The sequence below is a fragment of the Pelophylax lessonae genome (assembly GCF_965119305.1).
Source record: "Pelophylax lessonae genome assembly, chromosome: 3".
Lineage (NCBI taxonomy): Eukaryota > Metazoa > Chordata > Amphibia > Anura > Ranidae > Pelophylax > Pelophylax lessonae.
In genome coordinates, this window is record NC_138770.1 from 472899672 (window position 1) to 472927616 (window position 27945).

A 27945-nucleotide genomic window follows, 5' to 3' on the forward strand; every position below is an offset into this window, starting at 1 on the left:
GTGTTGAATTCTCTCATACTGGTCACTAAAAGTTCAACATGGCACCTCATGGCAAAGAACTCGCTGAGGATCTGAAAAAAAAGAATTGTTGCTCTACATAAAGATGGCCTAGACTATAAGAAGATTGCCAAGACCCTGAAACTGAGCTGCAGCACGGTGGCCAAGACCATACAGCCGTTTACCAGGACAGGTTACACTCAGATCAGGCCTTGCCATGGTCGACCAAGGAAGTTGAGTGCACGTGCTCGGCGTCATTTCCAGAGGTTGTCTTTGGGAAATAGACGTATGAGTGATGCCAGCATTGCTACAGAGGTTGAAGGTGAGGGGGTTAACCTGTCAGTGCTCAGACCATATGCGGCACACTGCATCAAATTGGTATGCATGGCTGTTGTCCCAGTAGGAAGCCTCTTCTAAAGATGATGCACAAGAAAGCCAGCAAATAGTTTGCTGAGCACAAGCAGAAGAAGGACATGGATTATAGGAACCACGTCCTGTGGTCTGATGGAACCAAGATAAACTTATTTGGTTCAGATGGTGTAAAGCATGTGTGGCGGCAACCAGGTGAGGAGTACAAAGACAAGTGTGTCTTGCCTACAGTCAAACATGGTGGTGTAATGGAAGTGTCATGGTCTGGGGCTGCATGAGTGCTGCCAGCACTGGAGAGCTACAGTTCATTGAGGGAACCAAGAATGCCAACATGTACTGTGACATACTGAAGCAGAGCATGATCCCCTCCATTTGGAGACTGGGCCGCAAGACAGTATTCCAATGATAATGACTCCAAACACACCTCCAAGACGACCACTGCCTTGCTAAAGAAGCTGAGGGTAAAGGTGATGGACCGGTCAAGCATGTCTCCAAACCTAAACCCTATTGGGCATCTGTGGGGCATCGTCAAATGAAAGGTGGAGGAGCTCAAGGTCTCTAACATCCAATATCTCTGTGATGTCCTCATGCAGGAGTGGAAGAGGTCTCCGGTGGCAACCTGTGAAGCTCTGGGGAACTCCATGCCCAAGAGGGTTAAGGCAATTACTGGAAAATAAAGGTGGCAACACAAAATATTGACACTTTGCGTCCAATCTGGACATTTTAACTTAGGGGTGTACTCACTTTTGTTGCCAGCGGTTTGGACATTAATGTAAGGGGACAGCAAATTTACACTGTTATACAAGCTGTACACTCACTGCTTTACATTGTAGCAAAGTGTCGTTTCTTCTTGTGAGTCGGATGTGAGCTCAATGATAGGGATGGGTGAATGGCTTGGCCCAAGCATGAGTTCGGGCTGAACATTTGCCATTCACTGAACACTCGTAAATTGCTGTCCTGTCCCCTGATTAGGCAAAGCTTTGCCCAATCAGGACGCAGTATAAGCTGGTTGTTAAGGAGCAGGGCCAGGAAGCCTGCCGCAGTGTCTTTAACAATCAATGAGTCATAAGCTGTCAAAAGGTTTCCCCACTGACAGCGGGAAAAAAAAAGTGCCGGGAATTTTTTTTTTTAAAAATCATTAAAATATAGTGCCTGGGGGCCCCCCTTAATGTGTCTGTAAAGTGGCACATCTGTACCATGTATAGATCTTGCTACAGCAAAACTGACATTTCTAAAGAAAAAAAAAAAAGAGTCAAATCACATTTAAAATGAATTGTGGTTACAATTTCCAGCTACGGGCGATTAAAAAATTAGGGGAAAAAACGGCATAGGATCCCCCTCAAAATCCATACCAGACCCTTATCTGAGCACGCAGCCTGGCAAGTCAGGAAATGGGAGGGGACGGGCGAGAACCCCCCCCCCCCTCTTGAAATATACCAGGCCACATGCCCTCAACATAGGGGGGTTTTCTGGGGCGGGGGGGGGGGGCAATTTTTGTAAAATCTTACCGTAAAATTCCTTTCTCTGAGTCCTCCGACAGTCGCCGCCCACTCATACAGTCTTCACCAATTGGTATTGACTTCCTCTCCACAGGAGTAGCTAGGCATAAGACTTAAAAACAAAAGCATTTAACATAGACACACCACTGTCCCACTGGTCAATACCCCCCTGCAGTAGCCACCCCAACTCAGTTTGGTAGATAGGTAGGTGAAAATCAGACACCACTTTTGGGAGAAAAGATGGGTTAGGTCGCAAGACCACCTTATCCTTATGAACCACCAGGTAAGGAGAGCAGCAAGACAACGCCGCTAACTCCAACACCCTGCGAGCCGAAGTGATCGCCACTAGAAAGGCAACCTTCTTAGACAGCAGAGGTAACGATATCTCCCGGATGTTTTCAAAGGGAGTATGCTGTAACACGGACAGAACCAAGTTCAAGTCCCATGGAGGTAAAGGCTCCCTCCGGGGAGGGGCCAAATGTCGCACACCTTGAATGAAGGTGCGAACTAAGGAATGAGATGCCACAGGGCGTTGAAAAAGAACAGCCAGTGCAGATACCTGGCCCTTTATCGTGGCCAGCGCCAGGCGCTGGTCCACACCAGACTGGAGGAAAGCCAACACTCTCGTCACCGAGTATGAACAAGGAGAAAACCCCCTGGACTCACACCAGGCAAAATAAGCTTTCCAGGTACGGTAATAAATTTTACCAGACAAGGCTTTTCTAGCCTTGATTAAGGTAGGAATGACCTCTGGGGAGAGACCTCTGTCTCTCAGGACCTGGCTTTCAACAGCCAGGCCGTTAAAGCAAGCGACTGTGAAGCAGGATGGAAGATCGGTCCCTGAGACAGTAGATCTTCCCGCATTGGCAGCCGCCAAGGAGGTGCGACTGCTAGGTGAACGATGTCCGCGTACCAAGACCGGCGTGGCCAGTCCGGTACCACCAGAATCACCAAGTTCAGTTCCGAGGCCAACCTGCGAAGGAACCTGGATAACAACTGAGCGGAGGCAAGGCATACATCAGACGATACTGATGCCAAGGGGCCACCAGCGCATCCGAGGCGTCCGCCAGAGAATCGCGCGTTCTTGCCTCAAACCTTTTCACCTTGTGGTTTAGCTGAGACGCGAACAGATCCACGTCCTGGGATCCCCACTTCGCACACAGCATTTGGAAGACCTCCGGGTGTAGGGACCATTCCCCCTGATCCAGGGTCTGGCGGCTCAGATAATCTGCCTGCCAATTCTCCACACCCGGAATGTGAACTGCCGAAATCGCCGGGACATGAGTCTCGGCCCAAGACAGAATGTCGGTCACCTCCCGGGCTGCCCGGGCACTCCTGGTGCCCCCTTGGTGTTTGATGTAAGCCACCGCGGAAGCATTGAATAAATAATATTGCTGCGCTAAGTGAATATAAAAAATCGCTTAATAAATGAGTCTAAACTGGCATAAAGGTAAACATTCACGGTCGCCTGGTGAGCCCTTCTGCCTCCACCTTCAACCAATCTCTCAGGTTATGTATGGAATCGCTCCAGCTCGTCCCCCATGGCTATACACACAGGCACTGCAACCCGGAAAAATACTAATAGTATTTTTAGATAGTTTATACTCATTTGAGTCTTTATTTGAGGTGAGCTGCTAATCTCACTATTTGTCACTGGAGCACTTGGAGTGAAGCATGCAGCACTTTATGCACAGATGAAGATTTGTTTATTCATTTTGCCACTGAAATTGCACTGTGTATTGGGACTTTTATCACATTAATACTAAGTCACTTTATTTACACTGTGTTATTGGGACATTCAATATCACGTTTTGGTTGATTCATATTAATTTATGATCATTATATTTATTTCTTGTCACAATATTATATTTTATTAAGCGATTTTTTATATTCACTTAGCGCAGCAATATTATTTATTCATTACTGTGGGTGTTTTGTGTTTGGCACTGATTGCGTGCAGCTTTGTGTTCATCACTTGTATTATTTATATAGGGATTGCGCTGATTATTTTCACTTTCTATTACCGCGGTAGCATTGCCCGTCTGTACCCATACAGGACGGCCCCGAAGTCGACCCGACCACTGGAAGAGACACAGTTTGATCGCCCTCAATTCCAAGATGTTGATTGGAAGAGAGGATTCCTCCTCCGACCAAGTGCCCTGGGCAGACAGGTTACCTAGGACTCCACCCCAGCCTGACAGGCTGGTATCCGTTGTAATCACCGTCCACAGTAACGGACGGAAGGATTTTCCTTCCGACACAGCCGGGGACTGAAGCCACCACAGAAGATCCATTCTGGTCTGCCGACTCAACGAGACACTCAGATCCAAGGACTCAGGTAGCCTGTCCCACCTGGCCAGTATCTTGGAGAGACCACGTGTGAAACTGAGCAAATGGTATCGCCTCGAAGGCTGATACCATCAACCCCAGGCACCGCTAACAGGTCCTGAGTGACGAGGATTCATTGTCCCCGAGAGACCTGATCTCGTTCTGAAGGGTCCGGAGCTTGTCCTCCGGCAGAAATACCTTCGCTTGAGCAGAGTCCAGAACCATTCCCAAATAAGGAAGAAGAACCGAAGGAGACAAAGTCGACTTCTGAACGTTGATGGTCCAACCGAACTCCTGGAGCGTCTGTACCGTAGTCGACAGATCGAGCAACAGGCTCTGACTGGCACTCGATCTTAACAGGAGATCATCCAGATATCCCAAGACCGCAATGCCCTGTGCCCTCAACAGGCCAAAAACAGGCGCCAGCACTTTGGTAAAGACCCTTGGAGCCGAAGCGAGACCGAAAGGCAACGCTACGAACTGATAATGGTCCTCCGCTATGGCGAACCTGAGGTACCTCTGATGACCCTCGAAAATGGGAATGCGCAGGTACGCATCCTTTAGGCCAATGGAGGCCAGGAATTCCCCTGGACTCAGGGAGGCCACCACCGAGCGGAGAGATTCCATACGGAACTTTCGAACCCGCACGAAGCGGTTCAGAGCTTTCAAGTCCAGGATCGGACATACCTTGCCCTCCTTTCTGGGCACAGTGAACAGATTCGAGTAAACCTGTCCCGATGAGGCACCGGGACAATCCCCCCCTGGGCAAGGAGATCCTGCACCGCTTGATGCAGGTCCTGTAACCGCCCTGGGGTCAAATGAAGATTTGAGGGAAAGAATCTGTCCGCCGTCCGCGAAAGGAATTCGATCTTGTATCCCGATCGAATGATTTCCTGATCCCACCTGTCCGGAATTCGGAGCAGCCTAGGTTGGAGGAAACCGCGCAAACGTCCCCCCCACCACTGAAACGGGTGAGGGCGTCCCTTCAGGCAGAGGCGGGTTAAGCCGCCGCACCGGCGTGGCCGGTCTTTTGCTTGCCCGCCCAGGGCTTTTTCTGGCCACCTTGGCCCTTGAAGGGTTTGCCCTTGTTTTGTGTCTTGAAGGCACGAAAGGACCCCTGATTGGGTCCAAAGGCGGGACCCCGCTTACCGCGAAAAGGCTTGTTCTTCGGATTCTGGGGCAGCAGAGTGCTTTTGTCCCCAGTGACTCCTTTCACCAAAGTATCTAAGGCCTCACCAAAAAAGGCGTGACCTTGCATAAGGAAAATCAGCCACTGTTTTCCGTGATGTCTGGTCAGCCGACCAGCTCTTCAACCAGATCAGTCGACGGTTGTGTACCGCGACACTAGACAGGCGCGCAGCCAAAGGGGCCTCATTCAAGGCCGCATCGCACAAATACATGACCCCTTGATTAATTTGGTCCACCATGTCCAGCGTGGCAGGTGGGGCAGAAGCAGACGCGAGAGTGCGTCTAAGCACCTTAGTCCAATCCGCCACGACCTGAGCCACCATGACAGAAGCGAAAATAGGTTTGAGCATGGAACCCGCCACCATGTAGGCATGGCGGGCCAGAGACTCCAATCTCCTGTCCGTAGGATCCCAGAACACCAGGGTATCCTCAGTGGGAACCAAAGTAGCCTTGTTTAACACGGCCACAGTGTGATCCACCTGGGGAGCCACACACCAGCGCGAATCCGTAGAAGGCACAAAGGGGTAGAGCAGTTAAAACCATTTAGGCACCGTGAAAGGGCGTTTCAAACTGCGCCATTGTTCAATCACTGTGTGATGAAACTCAGCGGGGCAGGGAAAAACCTGCGCCAACTTGCAGGACCTATGTGTACCAAAAGAGGACACAATGCCCGGAGGATTGGGCTCATCCTCCAAATGTAGTGTTTCTTTAACAGAAGAAATCAACGCATCCATAGCTGTGCGTTCTTCAGGCGACCCCGGGGGAGAATCATCTACTCCCTCCACCTCTGCCTCCCCCTCAGATCCCAGGGGGTCCTGAGAGGAGCGAGACCCTGAAAAGGGCATGCCACCCACAGCAGCCACACCACCATCTGAATCAGAAGAGAAAGATATCCTAGGCCTTTTTCTAGCAGCTCGTTCAGCCATCAGCACCTCCATTTTGGACTCTAAAGTCGCCACACAGCGGCCAAATTAGGTAGAATGGGGGGTTCAGCAGAACTGGGGTCACCCACCAAGGCTGGGGGGAATTTGCTGTCCTGAGATTCCATTGCAGAAACAAAATTTTAAAGGTACTGGCCCTTTAAGAGCGCTGCGGACCACGCAGCCCACCGCTATATAGACTGTGTACACAGACCCCCTACAGGGACAAAACGGAGCCAGAAGGGATAAAAACAGAGTAAATATGGAAAGGACAGTCTGCAGAGCCCCACAGAGTGTTACCACACCGATCGCTGCTCCAGAGGAAAAGGAAGTGAGGTCGCCAGAGGCTGAACTATATGCTGCAGGCCAAGGGAAATAGGAAGTAATGGGAGGCTTCGGCAAGATGGCCGCCGACATGTGCTCGGAACGATCGTTTTGCCACACACAAGATGGCGCCGGATGGCGCCAAAACCACTACATAGAAGCTGTTGAAAAAGCCCATAGTGAAGCCAGACATGCTGCCCACACCTAAAATGGCGAACCACGCGGTTTTTACCCGCAGCAGCCGCCGCACACATAGTCTGCACCTCCAAACACCGAAGTGACACAGGAGAGGGGCCCCCAAGCCCACACAGCGCCAGCAGTGCAATAAAAAAGACCCCCGCAGGGATCGCATCAGGGAGCCCCACAAACGCACAGACATGAGGGGACACACAGCACACAGGACTGCCACCCCAGACAGAGGCCCCACACAGAAAGTACTTACCTGTACCGGATAGCGTGGGGTGCCTCTATTAAACGGAAAGCCGCTGCCCTCAGATGAAAGGGAATGCCATCAGCCAAAACACAGGACACTGCAGCACTGAACCGCAGATGCGTCCAGTGAGGTAGCCACCTCACAGGCTGCATCCCTGCTCCGAACAGGGATGGGTCGTTCCTAATGCCAGGGTGAACACATGGAAAAAACTGACATTCTTGGAAATAAAAACCATAAGAAAAGATTAGAAGGCTGAGACTGTAGCTCCAGCACAGGGAAGCCTATCTACTCCTAACGCTAGGCAGAAGACAAACTGAGTTGGGATGGCTACTGCAGGGGGGGTATTGACCAGTGTTAAATGCTTTTGTTTTTAACAAGTCTTATGCCTAGCTACTCCTGTGGAGAGGAAGTCAATACCCATTGGTGAAGACTGTATGAGTGGGCGGCGACGGTCAGAGGACGTAAGAGAAAAAAGCTCTGCTCTCATAGAACGCTTCCTGCAGTCAGCCGATTCACAGTTTGACAGTTCTTATATAGGGAATGGGCGGGGCAACACAGGTGACCTTCCTGGGTGGTCCCACCCTTTCGTGACTTTACAGACTAGTGCATGCTGGGTCGTCACTGGTGTGGCCCTGACCATCCCCTATATAAGAACTGTCAAACCGCGGGAAGCGTTCAACAAAAGCGGAGGCTTTTTTTCTTTTTTCGGGTGGGCAGGTGGCGTGATTGACATCGGGGGGACACTAATTTCTATGTTTGAATAAAGGACATTTCAAAAACTCGTGTGTTTTTTATTTTTGTACACACTTTTGATGAATGGGTAGGGGTATGATGTACCCGATTACCCATTCACATGGGGGGGTGGGATCTGGGGGCAGCCTTTTTAAGATTCCGATACCGCAGACCCCGACAACCACAGCCCAGGGTTGTCGGGAAGAGGCCATTGTCCCCTCCCCCCTCATGTTGAGGACATGGGGCCTGGTATGGTTCAGATGGGGGAGGGATGCCCGCTCGTCCCCTCCCCTTTCCTGACCTGCCAAGCTGCATGCTGGATAAGAGTCTGGTTTTGATTTGGGGGGGCGCACGTCATTTATTTTATTTATTTTTTTTGGCCTGGTATGGACTGGGGGGGGACCCCATTCCCTTTCATCCTTAAATTTTTTTTATAGCCGGGAGGTGGCAATTGTAACTGCGAGTCATTTTAAATGTGATCTGACTCGTTTTTTTTCTTTAAAAATTTTATTTTTGCTGATCTATACCTGCTACAGATGTGCCACTTTATAGGCACATTAACAGGACCCCCCAAGGCACTATATACAGTGGGTACGGAAAGTATTCAGACCCCCTTAAATTTTTCACTCTTTGTTATATTGCAGCCATTTGCTAAAATCATTTAAAGTGGAGTTCCACCCTATTTTTATACTTACCTCCATCTTCTCGCTCCGGGTCACCTGAAAAAGAAATGGATAATCGCATATTTTTTTTTTTTTTTACTTACCTCGTAGCGAAGAAAAAATACTTACCTTACTTCCTTCTTCCTCGGCCGCGGCCCGTCGTCACTTCCTGGCTCTGCAATGATTCCTAAGAGCTGAACGTCATAGCTCCCAGGAATCATTGCGCGTGCCTCGGCCCCGACGTCAGTTCCGGGTCGCGCGCATCATCCCCTTCTAAACAGCTTCTGGGCAGGCCCAGAAGCTGTAGAGGGATGACGCGCGCGACCCGGAAGTGACATCGGGGCCGGCGCAGAGTATCGTGGGACCAAAGAAGGCGGAAGAAGACGCCGAAGGGGATCTCGCTGGCTTCAAGCTGCCCACATCTGAGATGGCAGCGCTGGACAAGACGTTTGCAAGGTAAGAATTTGTCCTAACAGGTAAGTGCAACCCGGGACAGATCAGAGGCTAGCCATTGTGGAATGTACTAGCCCTAACTGTCCCGGGGGTATTAAAAAAAAAAAAAAAAAAAAAACCAGGGTGGAACTCCGCTTTAAGTTCATTCTTCTTCCTCATGAATGTACACATAGCACCCCATACTGACAGAAAAACACAGAATTGTTGACATTGTTGCAGATTTATTAAAAAAGAAAAACTGAAATATCACATGGTCCTAAGTATTCAGACCCTTTGCTCAGTATTTAGTAGAAGCCCCCTTTTGATCAACTACAGCCAGGAGTCTTTTTGGGAAAGATGCAACAAGTCTTTCACACCTGGATTTGGGGATCCTCTGCCATTCCTCCTTGCAGATCCTCTCCAGTTCTGTCAGGTTGGATGGTAAACGTTGGTGGACAGCCATTTTTAGGTCTCTACAGAGATGCTCAATTGGGTTTAAGTCAGGGCTCTGGCTGGGCCATTCAAGAACAGTCACGGAGTTGTTGTGAAGCCACTCCTTCGTTATTTTAGCTGTGTGCTTAGGGTCATTGTCTTGTTGGAAGGTAAACCTTCGGCCCAGTCTGGGGTCCAGAGCACTCTGGAGAAGGTTTTTGTCCAGGATATCCCTGTACTTGGCCGCATTCATCTTTCCCTCGATTGCAACCAGTCGTCCTGTCCCTGCAGCTGAAAAACACCCCCACAGCATGATGCTGCCACCACCATGCTTCACTGTTGGGACTGTATTGGACAGGTGATGAGCAGTGCCTGGTTTTCTCCACACATACCGCTTAGAATTAAGGCCAAAAAGTTATATTTTGGTCTCATCAGACCAGAGAATCTTATTTCTCACCATCTTGGAGTCCTTCAGGTGTTTTTTAGCAAACTCCATGTGGGCTTTCATGTGTCTTACACTGAGGAGAGGCTTCCGTCGGGCCACTCTGCCATAAAGCCCCGACTGGTGGAGGGCTGCAGTGATGGTTGACTTTCTACAACTTTCTCCCATCTCCTGACTGCATCTCTGGAGCTCAGCCACAGTGATCTTTGGGTTCTTCTTTACCTCTCTCACCAAGGCTCTTCTCCCCCGATAGCTCAGTTTGGCCGGACGGCCAGCTCTAGGAAGGGTTCTGGTCGTCCCAAACATCTTTTATTTGAGGATTATGGAGGCCACTGTGCTCTTAGGAACCTTAAGTGCAGCAGAAATCTTTTTGTAACCTTGGCCAGATCTGTGCCTTGCCACAATTCTGTCTCTGAGCTCTTCAGGTGGTTGCTTTGACCTCATGATTCTCATTTGCTCTGACATGCATTGTGATCTGGAAGGTCTTATATAGACAGGTGTGTGGCTTTCCTAATCAAGTCCAATCAGTATAATTAAACACCGCTGGACTCAAATGAAGGTGTAGAACCATCTCAAGGATGATCAGAAGAAATGGAAAGCACCTGAGTTAAATATATGAGTGTCACAGCAAAGGGTCTGAATACTTAGGACCATGTGATATTTCAGTTTTTCTTTTTTAATAAATCTGCAACAATGTCAACAATTCTGTGTTTTTCTGTCAGTATGGGGAGCTGTGTGTACATTCACGAGGAAGAAGAATGAACTTAAATGATTTTAGCAAATGGCTGCAATATAACAAAGAGTGAAAAATTTAAGGCGGTCTGAATACTTTCCGTACCCACTGTATATATATATATATAAAAAGAATATTTTCATTTTTTATTGCTGCACTTTAAGCATCAATAAAATCACGGCTCCTGAAAAAAAACGTTTGTTTTTACAATTTTTTTTGTATTGATCCATGTCCCCCAAGGGCAGTACCCAGACCCCCATACCACTTTTATGGCCAATTACTTGCAAATAAGTCTTCAAAATGTAAACTTTAGATTTTTCCGTTGAGCTCCCAACTTAAATAGGGTTCGCCGTTCGGGTTAGAACATTTCCCCTGTTCTGTTGTGAACCAATCAGGAGGGGTTCCGCCCATCCCTAATCATTGACATTGGTCTTTTTTAACTGTTTAGCAAAAAAATAAATAAAACACACAGTGGTGATTAAATAGAAAGAAGTCTCAAATAAAATGATAAAAAATGTTGTTTCGGTACAGTGTTGCATGACCGCGCAATTGTCATTCAAAGTGTGACAGCACTGAAATCTGAAAATTGGTAAAAGTGCCCAGTAGGCAAGTGGTTAATGTTATGGCTTTTTATAAAAACATACAATATATGAAATCATAGATTCTCACCTCTGTCTTCCATAAACTTGTAGAGCTGTTGTAAAAAGTTTTCACCTTCACCTGGAAATGGTTCCACTTCCTCCTACATAAAAATGAGTAACATTTAAAAAACAAAAAAAGAAAACATTATTTGAAATTATTATACAATAAGATTGTTATTTCTAAAATCCTTCTAAGGACTAAAATTAATTCCTGCAATATAACTTTTTGAAAATTTGCCTTCTAGATTACACCTTGTGTAAGTACTGGAAGCCATGTCTCCCAGCCTGCCACCAGCTGTGGACTGACAGCAGATCCTGTTGGGAGCATAGCTGTAAACATAGCAAAGCATTATTACTAGTCTCACCCCACCTCTTGCTGTTCAGTGATAAGGAGGAGAGATGTCAGTCATGTGACTTCTAATAAAGTAAAGGGAGGGGGGGGGGGATTTTTTATTTACCATAAAACCCATTTCTCTGATGTTCATTGGCGAATACAGCCCCTGATCTTCATAACTATTGGGTTATTCAGCCCCCTACAGGAGTAGGACACTAGACAGAAAGAATCTGGCTATGCCTATGGGTAGTCCCAGGGGGTACACTCCCCGCTCCCTGCTATAGGTACTCAATTTTGTTACAAGCAGTGTCAGAAGAATTACAACTACATAGAAGGGTGGGTGCTATGTCCGTCAATGAACATCAGAGAAATGGATTTTACGGTAAGTAAAAAATCCCATTTCTCTTTCATTCATTGGCGGACACAGCTCCCGATCTTCATAACCATTGGAATGTCCCAAAGCAGTGTTAAACATGAGGGGTGGGAACAGCAAAAAAATTTCCCTAGGCTAAACATTAGCCAACCAGGCAACAGGAGCTCAATCAAAACAATTGGAGTCCACCTGAAAAAACAAAAAACAAAAAAAAACACCCTCAAAGAGGATCATGTCCTCTAATCAGCAGCCTGATAAAACTTGCAGCCAAAAGAAGCCTCCGCAGATGCCAACACATCCACTTTATAGAACTTTGTGAAAGTGTGCACTGACAAGGTGACTGCCTTGCAACCCTGCATTACTGACATCGGTTGACGGAAGGCCCGGGAGGCACTGAGCGCCCGAGTAGAGTGTGCCTTGACAGGGAAAGGAAGAACCTGAACCATGATGTAATAGGCCTGAATCACTGTCTGGAAAAAACTTAATAAAGATGTGCTGATTAAAAAATGGATTGCTGCACTTAAGAATCCTGAATATTGGAAAATAGATGTGAGACATGTGATAAAGTGTGCTATCCTAAAGGTGCTTATATACCATCAAAATAACTTCAATGAAATAAAGTTATCTTCAACGAAAATAAACAAATAACAAATAATAAGGTGTAGTGATTCCATCAAAAATGAGGTGATAAACTCTGGGTCTAATTTTAAATAAAGTGGCTATAAAGAAACAGTTCACAGAAAAACAAAGTCCAGTCCCATGAAGAAAAAAAAGAAAAGACGTTTCACTACCAGTGACACAATGTAAATTAAATAGAATAAAACTCCAGGTGCTCTAAAAATCCACCCAAGTGTGAAGATAAGCAATGGCCGCTTACCAGCAGGCTGCGGATAAGCAGCTCTGAATGACCAAGCTTTCCAGTGTAAGATCACGATCCCTTTCAATTCAGGTTCTCAAGCCTATATGCTTGACACAGCAGCAGCAGGTTGCGAATAAGCAGCTCTAAGTGACCAAGCTCTCCAGTGTAGGATCACGATCCCCTTCTGTTCAGGTTCTTAAGCTGACATCCTTGACACAGCAGCTGATAAGCTCCATGGATGAGGAACGTGCATGAGAAGAAAGGGGACTAATAGTGCATTACCTTGTAAAATGCCGCTTATTAATTAATAAACATGTGTAGGTTATGTAGAGTGGTCCCTAACGTGCCACATCCCGAATGAAGAATCAGAAAAAAGAATGAGTTCCCCTGTGGGTGGGACTTTTAAGGCACTGATATTTCAGAAAATACGCATAGGTAAAAATAACAAATGTCACTTTATTAAATGTAATTATACAAACAATTTTTAAAACATGAAAAATAGCAGCGGGCAAAGTTGGATATACATCACATTACAAAGTGAAGCGTTCACCATGAGACCCCCATAAATGAACACCCGACGCGTTTCGGAGACACACTCCTTCTTCAGGGGTGCCTTGGGAGGGTGGTCTGTGAATGATCAATGCAATTGTATGAATTATACATGTTGATAAATTCAATCTTACAAGAAAGAATAATGAAGTCAAAAATTATGCACTTACATGGTTCACTGTAATGGTTAAAACGAAAATGCCTGCCTGCACGGCTCAAAAACAGGACATGAACGGTGCCAGCGTGGGTTTATGGTAAGCCAATTAGATTTAATAGAATCGGTTTCAACCAAAAAAGAAGGAATTCTTTTGATTTGTAGAGTTGGAATCCAGTCAAGATTGCTTGCTCCCAAACCAATATGTCAGTCTGGGTGGGGACAGCTGAAATCCCAAAAAGAGGCAGTCCTGCTGGGCATAAGCCAGAAAAGGTTCGTGTTAGACAATATGTCATTTGACCAAGTCTAGGGACAAAGACAGAAAGCCCCCAAAAACAAGAAAGGGGGGGGGGGGAAATTCTGCCCGGGGATCGCCCACTGATATGGGTGACAAATTCTGTAAGGTGAAAAAAGTTGATCCTGGAGGCCTCACTGTTCCTCAAAACATGCCCAGTAAAACATTAAATATAAGAAAAAGAAATATATGTATATAGTACAATTGTTTCTCTGTATCAGTGTTGCAGCTATCTCGGAAACAGTGGGGCCAGCAAGGATACATATCACAGAACAGAGTTGTCCAAAAGGAAAATTGTAAGTGAAAATACCTTTTTGAGTCCAGACTTGGCCAAGTAAATCAAACGGCAGAATAGATGTTGCTCCACGCTCGGCAAAAGAACATATGGGTCCGACGCCGGGCGTGGAGTATAAATAGGGAGGTTTTAATCAGCTGAGAACAGTCTCAGCTGGACGGCTATAGCGTCCAGCTGACCGCCAAAAGGATTTCCTGAGTCACATGGGCCGGACCCACCCCCTAACGGAAGAGATCCGGCGGAAGTGAAGAGTTAACCTCACCGCCGGAAATGATCCGGCGGAAGTGACGTCGGCCCGTGCGTCTCACCGACACGGCTCGGACTTCCGCCAACGTTGAGAGCGTCGGACGGAGTCCGTTGGGCATGCGCAATGGGATTAACCCATTGTCCAGTTGTAAAGGACTGCTGCCATCATTGGCGGACGTCACAAGGTGGCGTTCGCCTTGCCGTGCCGGGCTGTACCCATAGCATTAGCAGAGAAAATAGCTCTCTGCTCACAAAACTTGACAAAAAATGAGGATTCATATCAAAAATGTATATTACCGATCTATTAAAGACATTGTAATGGTTCAAAACATGTCTATATATAGATTGTCAATCATTTAAGCAGGGATAAAGAGAAAACAAAAACAAAATATTGGCATCCATAATTCCACGGAGGCAGGTAGATGTTCCTGTAAAAATCACAAAACAACATGTTTAATACAATGAGGCAACCACACAGATTAAATAATAATTAAATAATAATTTAAATAATTATTTAATCTGTGTGATTGCCTCATTGTATTAAACATGTTGTTTTGTGATTTTTACAGGAACATCTACCTGCCTCCGTGGAATTATGGATGCCAATATTTTGTTTTTGTTTTCTCTTTATCCCTGCTTAAATGATTGACAATCTATATATAGACATGTTTTGAACCATTACAATGTCTTTAATAGATCGGTAATATACATTTTTGATATGAATCCTCATTTTTTGTCAAGTTTTGTGAGCAGAGAGCTATTTTCTCTGCTAATGCTATGGGTACAGCCCGGCACGGCAAGGCGAACGCCACCTTGTGACGTCCGCCAATGATGGCAGCAGTCCTTTACAACTGGACAATGGGTTAATCCCATTGCGCATGCCCAACGGACTCCGTCCGACGCTCTCAACGTTGGCGGAAGTCCGAGCCGTGTCGGTGAGACGCACGGGCCGACGTCACTTCCGCCGGATCATTTCCGGCGGTGAGGTTAACTCTTCACTTCCGCCGGATCTCTTCCGTTAGGGGGTGGGTCCGGTCCATGTGACTCAGGAAATCCTTTTGGCGGTCAGCTGGACGCTATAGCCGTCCAGCTGAGACTGTTCTCAGCTGATTAAAACCTCCCTATTTATACTCCACGCCCGGCGTCGGACCCATATGTTCCTTTGCCGAGCGTGGAGAAACATCTATTCTGCCGTTTGATTTACTTGGCCAAGTCTGGACTCAAAAAGGTATTTTCACTTACAATTTTCCTTTTGGACAACTCTGTTCTGTGATATGTATCCTTGCTGGCCCCACTGTTTCCGAGATAGCTGCAACACTGATACAGAGAAACAATTGTACTATATACATATATTTCTTTTTCTTATATTTAATGTTTTACTGGGCATGTTTTGAGGAACAGTGAGGCCTCCAGGATCAACTTTTTTCACCTTACAGAATTTGTCAGCCATATCAGTGGGCGATCCCCGGGCAGAATTTCCCCCCCCCCCCTTTCTTGTTTTTGGGGGCTTTCTGTCTTTGTCCCTAGACTTGGTCAAATGACATATTGTCTAACACGAACCTTTTCTGGCTTATGCCCAGCAGGACTGCCTCTTTTTGGGATTTCAGCTGTCCCCACCCAGACTGACATATTGGTTTGGGAGCAAGCAATCTTGACTGGATTCCAACTCTACAAATCAAAAGAATTCCTTCTTTTTTGGTTGAAACCGATTCTATTAAATCTAATTGGCTTACCATAAACCCACGCTGGCACCGTTCATGTCCTGTTTTTGAGCCGTGCAGGCAGGCATTTTCGTTTTAACCATTACAGTGAACCATGTAAGTGCATAATTTTTGACTTCATTATTCTTTCTTGTAAGATTGAATTTATCAACATGTATAATTCATACAATTGCATTGATCATTCACAGACCACCCTCCCAAGGCACCCCTGAAGAAGGAGTGTGTCTCCGAAACGCGTCGGGTGTTCATTTATGGGGGTCTCATGGTGAACGCTTCACTTTGTAATGTGATGTATATCCAACTTTGCCCGCTGCTATTTTTCATGTTTTAAAAATTGTTTGTATAATTACATTTAATAAAGTGACATTTGTTATTTTTACCTATGCGTATTTTCTGAAATATCAGTGCCTTAAAAGTCCCACCCACAGGGGAACTCATTCTTTTTTCTGATTCTTATTAATTAATATGTTACACTTACATCCAATCCTTGGATATGAGCAAAAAATACACAATGTGGGCAAACATGGCCACCTGCAGTGTCCACTCCATTCCCAGCTGACGCCTGCCAGAGGGGGAAACGCATCGGATGGAGTAGCTAGCGCCTGTCACTTCACACGGTCCGCACTGCAGGCGGCCGTGTTTGCTCACATTGTGTGTCATTTGCTTGTTTTCAAGGATTGGATGTAAGTGTAACCTTTTAATTAATAAACTGAATTTTAGAAGATAATGCACTATTAGTCCCCTTTCTTCTCATGCACGTTCCTCATCCATGGAGCTTATCAGCTGCTGTGTCAAGGATGTCGGCTTGAGAATCTGAACAGAAGGGAATCATGATCCTACACTAGAGAGCTTGGTCACTTAGAGCTGCTTATTCGCAGCCAGCTGCTGCTGTGTCAAGGATATTTTTTTAAGAGCACCTGAAGCAGTTTTATTCTAGTTATTATGCAAGTTATTTTGATGGTATATAAGCACCTTTAGGATAGCGCACTTTATCACATTTCTCACATCTATTTTCCAATATTCAGGATTCTTAAGTGCAGCAATCTATTTTTTAATCAGCACATCTTTATTCATTTTTTTCCAGACAGCGATTCAGGCCTATTACATCATGGGTCAGGTTCTTCCTTTCCCTGTCAAGATGCACTCTACTCGGGCGCTCAGTGCCTCCCGGGCCTTCCGTCAACAGATGTCAGTAACGCAGGGTTGCAAGGCGGTCACCTTGTCATCGGTGCACACTTTCACATTGTTCTATAAAGTGGATGTGTTAGCAGGTGCGGATGCTTCTTTTGGCTGCAAGTTTTATCAGGCTGCTGCTTAGAAGACTTGATCCTCTTTGAGGGTGTTTTTTTTTTTTTTTTTTTTTTTCAGGTGGTCTCCAGTTGTTTTGATTGAGCTCCTGTTGCCTGGTTGGCTAATGTTTAGCCTGGGGGATTTTTTTTGCTGTTCCCACCCCTCATGTTTAACACTGCTTTGGGACATCCCAATTATTATGAAGATCAGGAGCTGTGTCTGCCAATGACCAAAAAAAAATGGGATTTTTTACTTACCGTAAAATCCATTTCTCTGATGTTCATTGACGGACACAGCACCCACCCTTCTGTGTAGTTGTAATTCTTCTGACACTGCTTGTAACAAAACTGAGTACCTATAGCAGGAAGAGGGGAGTATACCCCCTGGGACTACCCATAGGCGTAGCCAGATTCTTTCTGCCTAGTGTTCTACTCCTGTGGGGGGCTGTATAACCCAATGGTTATGAAGATCAGGGGCTGGATCGACAATGAACATCAGAGAAATGGGTTTTATGGTAAATCAAAAATCCCCCCTTTACTATATTAGAAGTTACATGACTGCCATCTCTCCTCATCACTGAGCAGAAAGAGGTGGGGTGAGACTAGTAATAATGCTTTGCTATGTTTACAGCTATGTGCCCACCAGGATCTGCTGTCAGTCAACAGCTGGTGGCAGGCTGGGAGACGTGGCTTCCAGTACTTACACAAGATGTAGTTAGTCTATTCTATTTAATTTACATTAGGTCACTGTTAGTGAAACATCTCTTCTTTTTTCCTACATGGCACTGGACTTTTTTTTCTATGAACTATTTCTTTATAGCCACTTAATTAAAAATTAGACCCAGTGTTTAGAAGTTCATCACCTCATTTTTGATGGAATCACTACACCTTGTGATTTGCTTATTTTCGTTGAAGATAATTTTATTTCATTAAAGTTATTTTGATGGTATATAAGCACCTTTAGGATAGCACACTTTAACACATTTCTTTGAAACACTGTCTGTCTGATCCATCTAGAAATGGTCACAGAGGAATAGGACAACCCTTTCAGAGGCCCATCCCGGAGCACAAATAGTGAGTCTGACTTCCTAAAAGAATCCGTAGCTGCCAGGTACACCCTAATTGCCCCGACCACATCCAAGGCATGCAAGGCAATTTCCTACAGATGTTTCGGCCTGGGACGCAGGGAAGGCAACACAATGTTTTCATTCAAATGAAAATCAGAGACAACTATTGGGAGGAACGACAGACTGTGGTTAAGAACCACCTTATCTCTGTAAAGCACCAAGTAAGGTGAACGACCGGAAAACGCCACCAATTCTGACACCCTGTGCGCAGAGGTGATAGCCACCAAAAATGCCACCTTCTGAGGCAGCTTAAGCCAGGAACTCTCCCGAAGATTCTCAAAAGGAGGCTTCTGGAGGACCAAAAGCACCAAATTGAGGTCCCAAGGTGGCAACGGGGACCGCACTGGAGGAACCCAAACGTCAAGCACTCTGAAGAAAGGTACACAACAGGGAGTGTGTGACCAAGGGTCGTTGAAGAACCCCAAAGCGAACACTTGGCCCTTGATGGTACTCCAGGCTAATTTCTGTTCAACCCCCTGTTGAAGGAAGGTCAAAATCCGAGCCACCGAGAAGGAGCGAGGATGAACCCCCAAGAGACTCACACCATGTAATGTATGTCTTCCACGTACGATGGTAAATCTTCCTAGAAGTAGATTTTCTAGCTTATAACAGCATTGGAATCGCTGACTAAGATAAACCCCTATCCTTCAGCACCTGGGGTTCAACAGCCAAGCCGTCAAAGCCAGCGAATGTAAAACAGGATGGAAGATTAGTCCTTAGGACAGCAGATCCTCCCTGAGAGAAAGCTTTCAAGGAACGTCAGCGACCAGCCGCACCAGATCAGCGTACCAAGCCCGGCAAGGCTAGTCCAGAGCCACCAAGATGTCTGGAATCCCTTCTGCCTCAATCCTGCGTAGAAGTCTTGACAGAAGCTTGAGGGGGGGGGGGAGGCGTAAATCAGACGATACTGACCCCCATGGGGCCACCAGCATGTCTGTGGTGTCTGCCAGAAGGTCCTATGACCGAGCCACAAACCTCTGCACTTTTCTGTTGAACCGAGACGCCCACAGATCCACTTGGGGGATGCCCCACCAGAGACACAATTGATGAAACCCCTCTGGATTAAGGGATCACTTCCCTTGGTCCAACGCCTGCCGACTGAAGTAATCTGCCTTCCAGTTTTCCACCCCTGGAATGCATACGGTGGAGAGTGCAGGAACAAACCGTTCTGCCCACCGTAGAATTCCGGCTACCTCCCGAGCTGCCAGGACACTTTTTGAGCCCCCTTGGTGATTGCCATAAGCCACGGCCATGGCATTGTCCGATTGAATGCACACTGGACATCCACGAAGACGATCCGTCCAATGATACAGGCACAGTCTGATCGCTCGGAGTTACAAGACATTTAACGGTAGTCTGGACTCTAGTGTCCTGTTCACCTGAGCAGAATTTTTGCCAAAGACACCTCCCTAGCCGGATAGGCTGGCATCCGTGGTGAACACTGTCCAATACAAGGGGAGGAAGGATTTGCGCAGCCAAAGCACCAGAGAACAAAGCCACCATATCAGGGACTGCGGAGTCTTGTCCCATTTGGACAGAATCTCTCTTTGCAGAGACCTCGTATGGAACTGTGGAAACGGAACTGCCTCAAAAAGGTAGACACCATCGGGCCCAGCACCCGCATGCAGGTCCAGAGGGATGATCATCTGCTGGACAGCAGTAGAGAAATTGCAGCATGCAATTTCTGGAGTTTTTCTAGAGGAAGGAGCACTCTGGCTAATGCCAAATCCAGAGTCAGACCCAAATAGTACCGCTTTGTGGATGGAATCAGAGCAGACTTCTGAAAATTCAGAATCCAGCCAAACTCCCTCAGAGTTTGTATGGTGATTTCCAGGTTTTCCACCAGAGCAATAGGGGACTCTTCTCACAGAAGGAGGTCGTCCAAGTAGCCAAGGACCGTGATCCCCCATTGGCGCAGCAACTCTTGTTAGCTACGGGGCTAACAATTTTGTGAAGACCCGAGGAGCAGAGGCGAGACCAAAGGGTAACGCCACAAACTGATAATGCTCCACTCCCACGGCAAAGTGGAGGAAGCGCTGGTGACCGGCACATAATGGAATGTGAAGGCAAGCGTCCTTGATGTCGATAGAGGAAAAATCCCCCTGATGCAGGGGTGCCACCACCGTGCGAATGGACTCCATCCAGAACTTCTGCACCCACACAAAGCAGTTCAGCGCCTTGAGGTCCAGAATTGGATGCACCTTGCCTTCCTTACTGGGAACTGTAAACAGGTTTGAGTAAAAACCCTGAAAACTTTCCAAAGTCAGAACCAGGACAATCACCCCTTGAAGCAACAGGTCTTGTACATCCCCAAACAGACCCTGTAAACGGTCGTGGGGAAAGACGCAAGTTGGAAGAACCTTGCCGGGGAATAAGAGTGAAACTTGATCTTGTAGCCGGACCGAACAACCTAATTGTTCCACTTGTCTTGCACCAGGAAAGTCCACAGGTCCAAAAACCAACGAAGATGTCCCCCCACCCCCGATAAGGGTGAGGGCGTACCTTCATGCTGAATGAGCCTTGTCCGCAGGTCTGGAGAAGCCTGCTCTCGGCTTGCCAGACCAGGTTCATTTGGATCCTCCAGAAGAGGCCCTGAAAGGCTTCGAGCCCTTGTCAGTCGACCCTGAGGGACAAAACAATTTCTTATAAGCCGAGAAGGAGGGCTCACGTCTATGACGAGGTTCCTTGCCCTTAGTAGCCTGCGGAAGGAAATTACTCTTTCCCCCTGTGAGACCTTTAATGAGCTCATCCAGGGTAGCCCCAAACAGGCGATCCCCTTGAAAAGGGAAATCAGTCAAGGCCTTTTAAGAAGTCTGGCCTTTTTAGAAGTCTAATGATGATGCATCCCCTGGATCAGCTGGTCTGCCAGCTCAGCAAACGGAGGGGAGAGCTGTCCTCCTTCCAGGTCATGGCATTAAAGTTTAGCCCACTTGGACAGAGTTTGCAACACCAGGGCAATGGTGAATACGGGCCTCAGTTCCGAACCAGCCAGAGTGTACATATTGCAGGCCACAGCCTCCGCCTTCCTGTCAGCCGGATCCCTAAAGGCCAGGGACTCTTTACCCGGAATCATGGTTGCCTTGCTCTGTCTGCAAACTGGAGGGTCCACCACAGGTGGAACAGCCCACTTCTTGAAAAGGGACTCCTCATAGTGTTAACGCCGTCACCCGAAAACCACCTCCACCCGGGACACAAAGGACTCCGGGACCGCCGTCAGTCCATTGATGGATGGTTGGCACCCCGAGGGCCCCGAAGCCTCAGAGGTGGTCAGGTGAGGAGATGTACTCCAAACACTCCATGAGTCACCAGGGGAACCCCACAAAAAGTGTAAAACACTACAAAAGGACAACTCCCACTGCGCTGGCAGCACCACCCGATCGCCAGGGACTAGCACTAAGCGATCCTCAGCAGGGAGGGAGAGATTGCCATCGGATCACACAGCAGAAACAGTCACCTGCAGCTATCAGGATACTCTGCACTCCACATGCGGTGATCAGGGATTGAAAAGATCCAGGAGTCAGAACCAAGGGATGAGGAGACGCTCCCACCACCGAAATCCACGCCCACAGGGCTCCACTGTCTTGACTGCTGCTATTTTCAATGGCAAACCACCATAAAATGTCCGCCAGACTACACAAACATGGCCGCTGTGCATAGAAACACATAGGCTACAGCAAAATAGCGCGGCACCACTAGGCTCCCAGGGACCCAGGAGAGATCCCTAGGTCTCAAAGACAGACCCAGGCAGGAGCCCCCACCAGGTAAACCTCCCCCGGCCCCCCATCAACAGTACAGTGCCCTGCCTCCATCCTAGGAGGTTGACCAGACCACCCACATTGCCCCAGCATAAGTGGAGAGGGGGGGGTATGATGGGAGACAGATGAAAGGGGGATGCCTGACGGAAAGGAGGAGAACCCAGGGGTTCATCCATCCCAAGGAGGGGCCCACGTCCACCCCGAAACCCTCCAGGGGGAGAGGGGGGACAGCTACTCATCATACCAGGAACCAGGCGACCACCGCTCCGGACATAACCCCTCCCTATTGAAATGGGGGGGGGCTGTTGGCCAGGAGGAAACCTGCAACTTAGGCCGAGACATGGTAATTTGCGGCCTCGTGAGGCATTTAACTCGCAGTGCAGCCCCGTCCAGTGGCGCTATGTCGCGGCCAACCTAATACACTGCTGAGGTCTGCAGGCGCTCGCTGGCCAGATTGGCGTTACCACTGAATCTAGATTATCCAGCCCATCGCCCAATCTGGCAGTTGATTGTAGATCTCACAGGAAAAAAACAGGAGAAAAAAAATATCCATCTAAAAAAATTTGCCAGGACCAGAGATCCCAGCAAGGAAAAATGTCCTTACTCATGACTAGGCAGAAAAAAAACTGAGTACCTATAGAAGGGATATGGAGTATACCCCCTGGGATTGCCCATAGGTGTAGCCAGATTATTTTTCTGCCTAGTGTCCTACTCCTGTAGGGGCAGTATAATCCAATGGTTATGAAGATCAAGAGCTGTGTCCGTCAATGAACGAAAGAGAAAATAGAATTTTTGTAAGAACTTACTGTAAAATTATTTTCTCTGTGTCCTCTGACAGTCGCCGCCCACTCATACAGTCTTCACTACTGGGTATTGGTCTTATCCACAGGAGTAAGCTAGGCAGAAGATTTTGTTAGAAACATTCACAAAAACTTTGCATAGACACACCTACAGGGGGCTGTCCCTCTGGTCCAATACCCCCCTGCTAGCAGCATTCCCAATTCAGTTTGGTAGCAAGCAGTAGATAGTTCATGAACCCCAAAAGAGGGGTGGGGGGCGGCGACTGTCAGAGGACTCAGAGAAAATAATTTTACGGTAAGTTCTTACAAAAATTATATTTTCTCTTACGTCCTCTGACAGTCGCCGCCCACTCATACAGTCTTCACTACTGGGATGTCCCAAAGCAGTGTAGATGTGAGGGGTGGGAAACGTAACCGTCTAAAAGGCAACACAGCACCCAGGTCAGAGAGAAGAACCTTATCTGAACCAGAAAGGTAAAACACTGGGTAACAGGAAAGCTCAACAGGAGCGAACAAACCCAGGAAAGCAAAATAACCAAGGGGGAAAAAACCCCAACAGGAGGGGACAGGCGGAAAAAAAACAAAAACGCCATGTCTCCTACTGGGATGTCCCAAAGCAGTGTAGATGTGAGGGGTGGGAAACGTAACCGTCTAAAAGGCAACACAGCACCCAGGTCAGAGAAAAGAACCTTATCTGAACAAGAAAGGTAAAACACTGGGTAACAGGAAAGCTCAACAGGAGCGAAAAAACCCAGGAAAGCAAAATAACCAAGGGGGAAAAAACCCCAACAGGAGGGGATAGGCGAAAAAAAACCCGCCATGTCTCCCCTTAGGCACTGCAGCACTCAGAACTTTGCGGCCAAAGGAGGCATCTGCCGATGCCAAAACATCAAGTTTGTAAAATTTTGTAAAGGTGTGCACGGACGACCAGGTCGCCGCTTTGCACACCTGGGACAACGACGTCTGATGGTGGAAGGCCCAAGATGCACTCACCGCTCTGGTAGAGTGCGCCGTGACAGGGAAGGGCGGAACCCGTTCCCTAAGCGAAAAAGTCTGTACAATCGTCTGTCTGATGCATTTATAAATGGTTGCTGCAGACACAGCCATACCCTTCCGAGGTCCCTCAGGAAGGATAAAAAGAGATTCCGACTTTCTGAAGGATTCAGTAGACGACAGGTACACCCTGATCGCCTGGACTACATCCAAGGAATGCAAGGCAAACTCTTTAGGATGCTTAGGATTCACACACAGCGAAGGCAAGACAATGTCCTCGTTGAGATGAAAATTGGACACCACCTTTGGAAGGAAATATTGAAGAGGTCGCAAGACAGCCTTATCCCTATGAACAACCAGGTAGGGGGAGCGGCAAGACAGGGCCGCCAACTCAGACACTCTGCGAGCAGATGTGATCGCCACCAGAAAGGCGACCTTCCGTGACAGCGCAGGTAGAGGAATCTCCCCGGATGTTCTCAAATGGAGTACGTTGCAAAACGGAGAGAACCAAATTCAAGTCCCAAGAAGGCAAGGGTGCCCTCCTAGGGGAAGCCAGATGACGCAACCCTTGAATAAAGATGTGGATCAAGGAATTTGACGCCAATGGGCGCTGGAAAATAATGGCCAGCGCAGGTAACTGACCCTTAATAGTGGTCAGCGCAAAACGCTGGTCCACACCAGATTGTAGGAAGGCTAACACCCTCGCCACCGAAAAGAAGCGAGGATGGAAATCCTGCGATTCACGCCAGGCAAAATAAGCCTTCCAGGTACGATAATAAATCTTACTGGACGAGGCCTTCCTAGCCTTGAGTAGGGTAGGAATGACCGCCGACGAGAGACCCCGATCTCGCAAGACCTGGCTTTCAACAGCCACTCCGTTAAAGCCAGCGACTGTAAAGCAGGATGGAAGATCGGCCCCTGAGACAGCAGATCGTCCCGTAACGGGAGCCGCCAGGGAGGCTCGACGACCAGTTGCATGATGTCTGCGTACCAAGACCGGCGCGGCCAGTCCGGGACCACTAGAATCACCAACCTCGTTTCCGAGACCAACCTGCGAAGGAACCTGGACAACAATTGAATGGGGGGGAAGGCATAAATCAGGCGATACTGATTCCAAGGCACTACCAACGCGTTCGAGGCGTCTGCCAGAGGGTTCGCGTGTTCTTGCCACGAACCTTCCCACCTTGTTGTTTAGACGAGACGCGAACAGATCCACGTCCGGGGATCCCCATCGCGCACACAGCATCTGAAACACTTCCGAGTGTAGGGACCATTCCCCCTGGTCCAGGGTCTGACGGCTCAGATAGTCGGCCTGCCAGTTCTCCACACCTGGAATGTGAACTGCCGAAACTGCAGAGACCTGCGTCTCGGCCCAGGACAGAATCTCGGCCACTTCCTTGGCCGCCCGGACACTCCTGGTGCCCCCTTGGTGATTTATGTAAGCCACCGCAGTTGCGTTGTCCATCTGCACACGCACAGGGCAGCCCCGAAGATGATCCGACCAACGATGCAAACAGTCTGATCGCTCTCAGTTCCAAGACATTTATCAGTAGGGAGGATTCCTCCTCCGACCAAGTGCCCTGGGCAGACAAATTGCCCAGAATGCCACCCCAGCCCGACAGGCTGGCGTCCGTGGTGACCACAACGGCCGGAAGGATTTCCCTTCCATCAGAGTCGGAGACTGGAGCCACCACAGAAGATCCCACCTGGCCAGAATCTCTGCTTGCAGAGATCGTGTGTGGAACTGTGCAAATAGTATCGCCTCGAAGGCTAACACCATCAATCCCAGGGACAGCATGCAGGTCCTGAGTGATGAGGACTCATTGTCCCTGAGGGACCTGACCTCGTTCTGCAGAGTCCAGAGTTTGTCCTCCGGCAGGAAGACCTTTGACTGGGCGAAGTCCAGAACAATCCCCAGGTAAGGGAGGCAAACAGCAGGAGACAATGTCGACTTCTGAAAATTGATGGTCCACCTGAACTCCTGGAGCATCTGAACCGTGGTTGACAGGTAGTGCAACAGAGTGGCACTGGAACTCGACCTTAACAGGAGATCGTCCAGATACCCAAGGATTGCCATCAACTTCGCCCGCAACAGGGCCAGGACAGGCCACTTTGGTAAACACCCTTGGAGCCAAAGCGAGACCGAAAGGCAATGCCATGAACTGATAGTGCTCCGCGATTGCGAATCGGAGGTACCTCTGATGACCTTCGTAGATGGGGATGTGTAAATACACATTTTTGAGGTCGATGGAAGCCAGGAAATCTCCTGGGCTCAGGGAGGCCACCACCGATCCGAGGGATTCCATGCGGAACTTTTGAACGAAGCAGTTCAGAAACTTTAGGTCCAGAATTGGACTCACCTTGCCCTCCTTTCTTGGCACCGTGAACAGATTTGAGTAAAAACCCCAAAACTTGTCCCGATGTGGCACCGGACCGATCACTCCCTGGGCGAGGAGATCCTGAACGGCCCGTTGGAGATCTTGGAAACGATCTGGGGTCAAATGAAGATTTGAGGGAAAGAATCTGTCTGCTGGGCGTGATCGAAATTTGATCTTGTACTCTGACCGAATGAGTTCCTGAACCCATCTGTCCTGAATCTTGGCCAGCCAAGGTTCGGGAAAACAGCGCAGATGTCCCCCCACCCCCGAAATGGGTGAGGGCGCCCCTTCAGGTCGAGGCGGACTGGGCCACCGTCCCAGTGTGGGCGACTTTTGACTTGCCAGCCCAAGGCTTCTTCTGGCCACCAGAGGCCTTGAAGGATTTGCCCTTGTCTTGTGCCTTGAAGGCACGAAAGGACCCCTGGTTAGGTTTAAAGGAAGGGTCCCGCTTACTGCGGAAAGACTTGCCCCTGGACACCTTGGACAGCAGTGTGCTTTTACCCCCAGTGACCCCCTTCACCAATTCGTCCAGGGAGTCCCCAAAAAGGCGATTCCCTGCATAAGGGATGTCAGACACCATCTTCTTGGAAGACTGGTCGGCCGACCAGCTTTTCAACCACACGATGCGACGGATCGTCACTGCGACTGCAGATAAGCGTGAGACTAAAGGGGCATCATCCAAGGCCGCATCACACAGGTATAAAACAGCCTGAATAATTTTTCTCCACCATCTCCAGAGTAGCAGGAGGGGCGGAATCAGCCACAAGGGTGCGTCTTAGCACCTTAGTCTACTCCACCACAGCCTGAGAGACCATTACTGAGGCGAACACGGTTTCATCAAGGAGCCTGCCACCAGATAGGAGTGACGGGTAAGAGACTCCACCCGCCTATCCGCCGGGTCCTTAAACACCGGAGAGTCCTCCGCGGGCATCAGAGTGGCTTTATTTAACCTGGATACCGTGTGGTCCACCTTAGGGGCCACAGTCCAGCGCAAATCCACCGGAGACGCAAAGGGATAACGGTACTGAAACCGCTTAGGCACCACAAAATTGCGCTTTAAATTGCGCCATTGTTCGTTCACTGTTTCATAAAACTCAGCGGGACAGGGAAACACATGAACTGACTTCTGGGTTTTGCGGGTACCAAAGGAAGACCGCTTACCCGGCAGGTGGGGGTCATCTTCTAAATGTATCGTGTCTTTAACAGAGCTAATGAGCGCAGACATTGCAGCGCGTTCTCTGGCCGACCCGGAGGGGGAATCTTCCTCCTCCTCCCCCCCCCCCATCGGACTGAGACCCCTCAGGGGGTACACTGTCCATGGCAACCATATCTAGCCTGGGCCATTTCTTAGAAGCCCGCCCAGACATCAACAGATCCACTTTGGATGCTAAAAGTCGTAAGTGCAGCAGTAAGTGAGACTATTGCAGAGGATTCAGGAGTACCTGAACACTCCACCAGAGCTGGGGGGAATTTGCTATCCTGGTACTCCATCAGAAATACTTGGAGATTAAATGGCACTGGCCCTTTAAATCGGCGATAGCGGCGGTTCCCACCGTAATGCACCGCAATGAGTGACTAGCCTGGGCTACTAAGCACTAAAAGATAACTGCCAGCAGAGAAATAAACCAGAAAAAATAGCAAAAAA

General features: G+C 48.2%; 1 protein-coding gene across 1 annotated transcript in view; it reads right to left on the reverse strand.

The window, feature by feature from the left end:
* Positions 1-27945, reverse strand: part of ARID4B (AT-rich interaction domain 4B) — a gene marked incomplete at its 3' end in the record, with an annotated part of 1242797 nt that overhangs the window by 455234 nt on the left and 759618 nt on the right. The window contains 1 exon segment of the mRNA XM_082250934.1: positions 11161-11233. Within this exon segment, the coding sequence (XP_082107060.1) occupies positions 11161-11233 (73 nt within the window).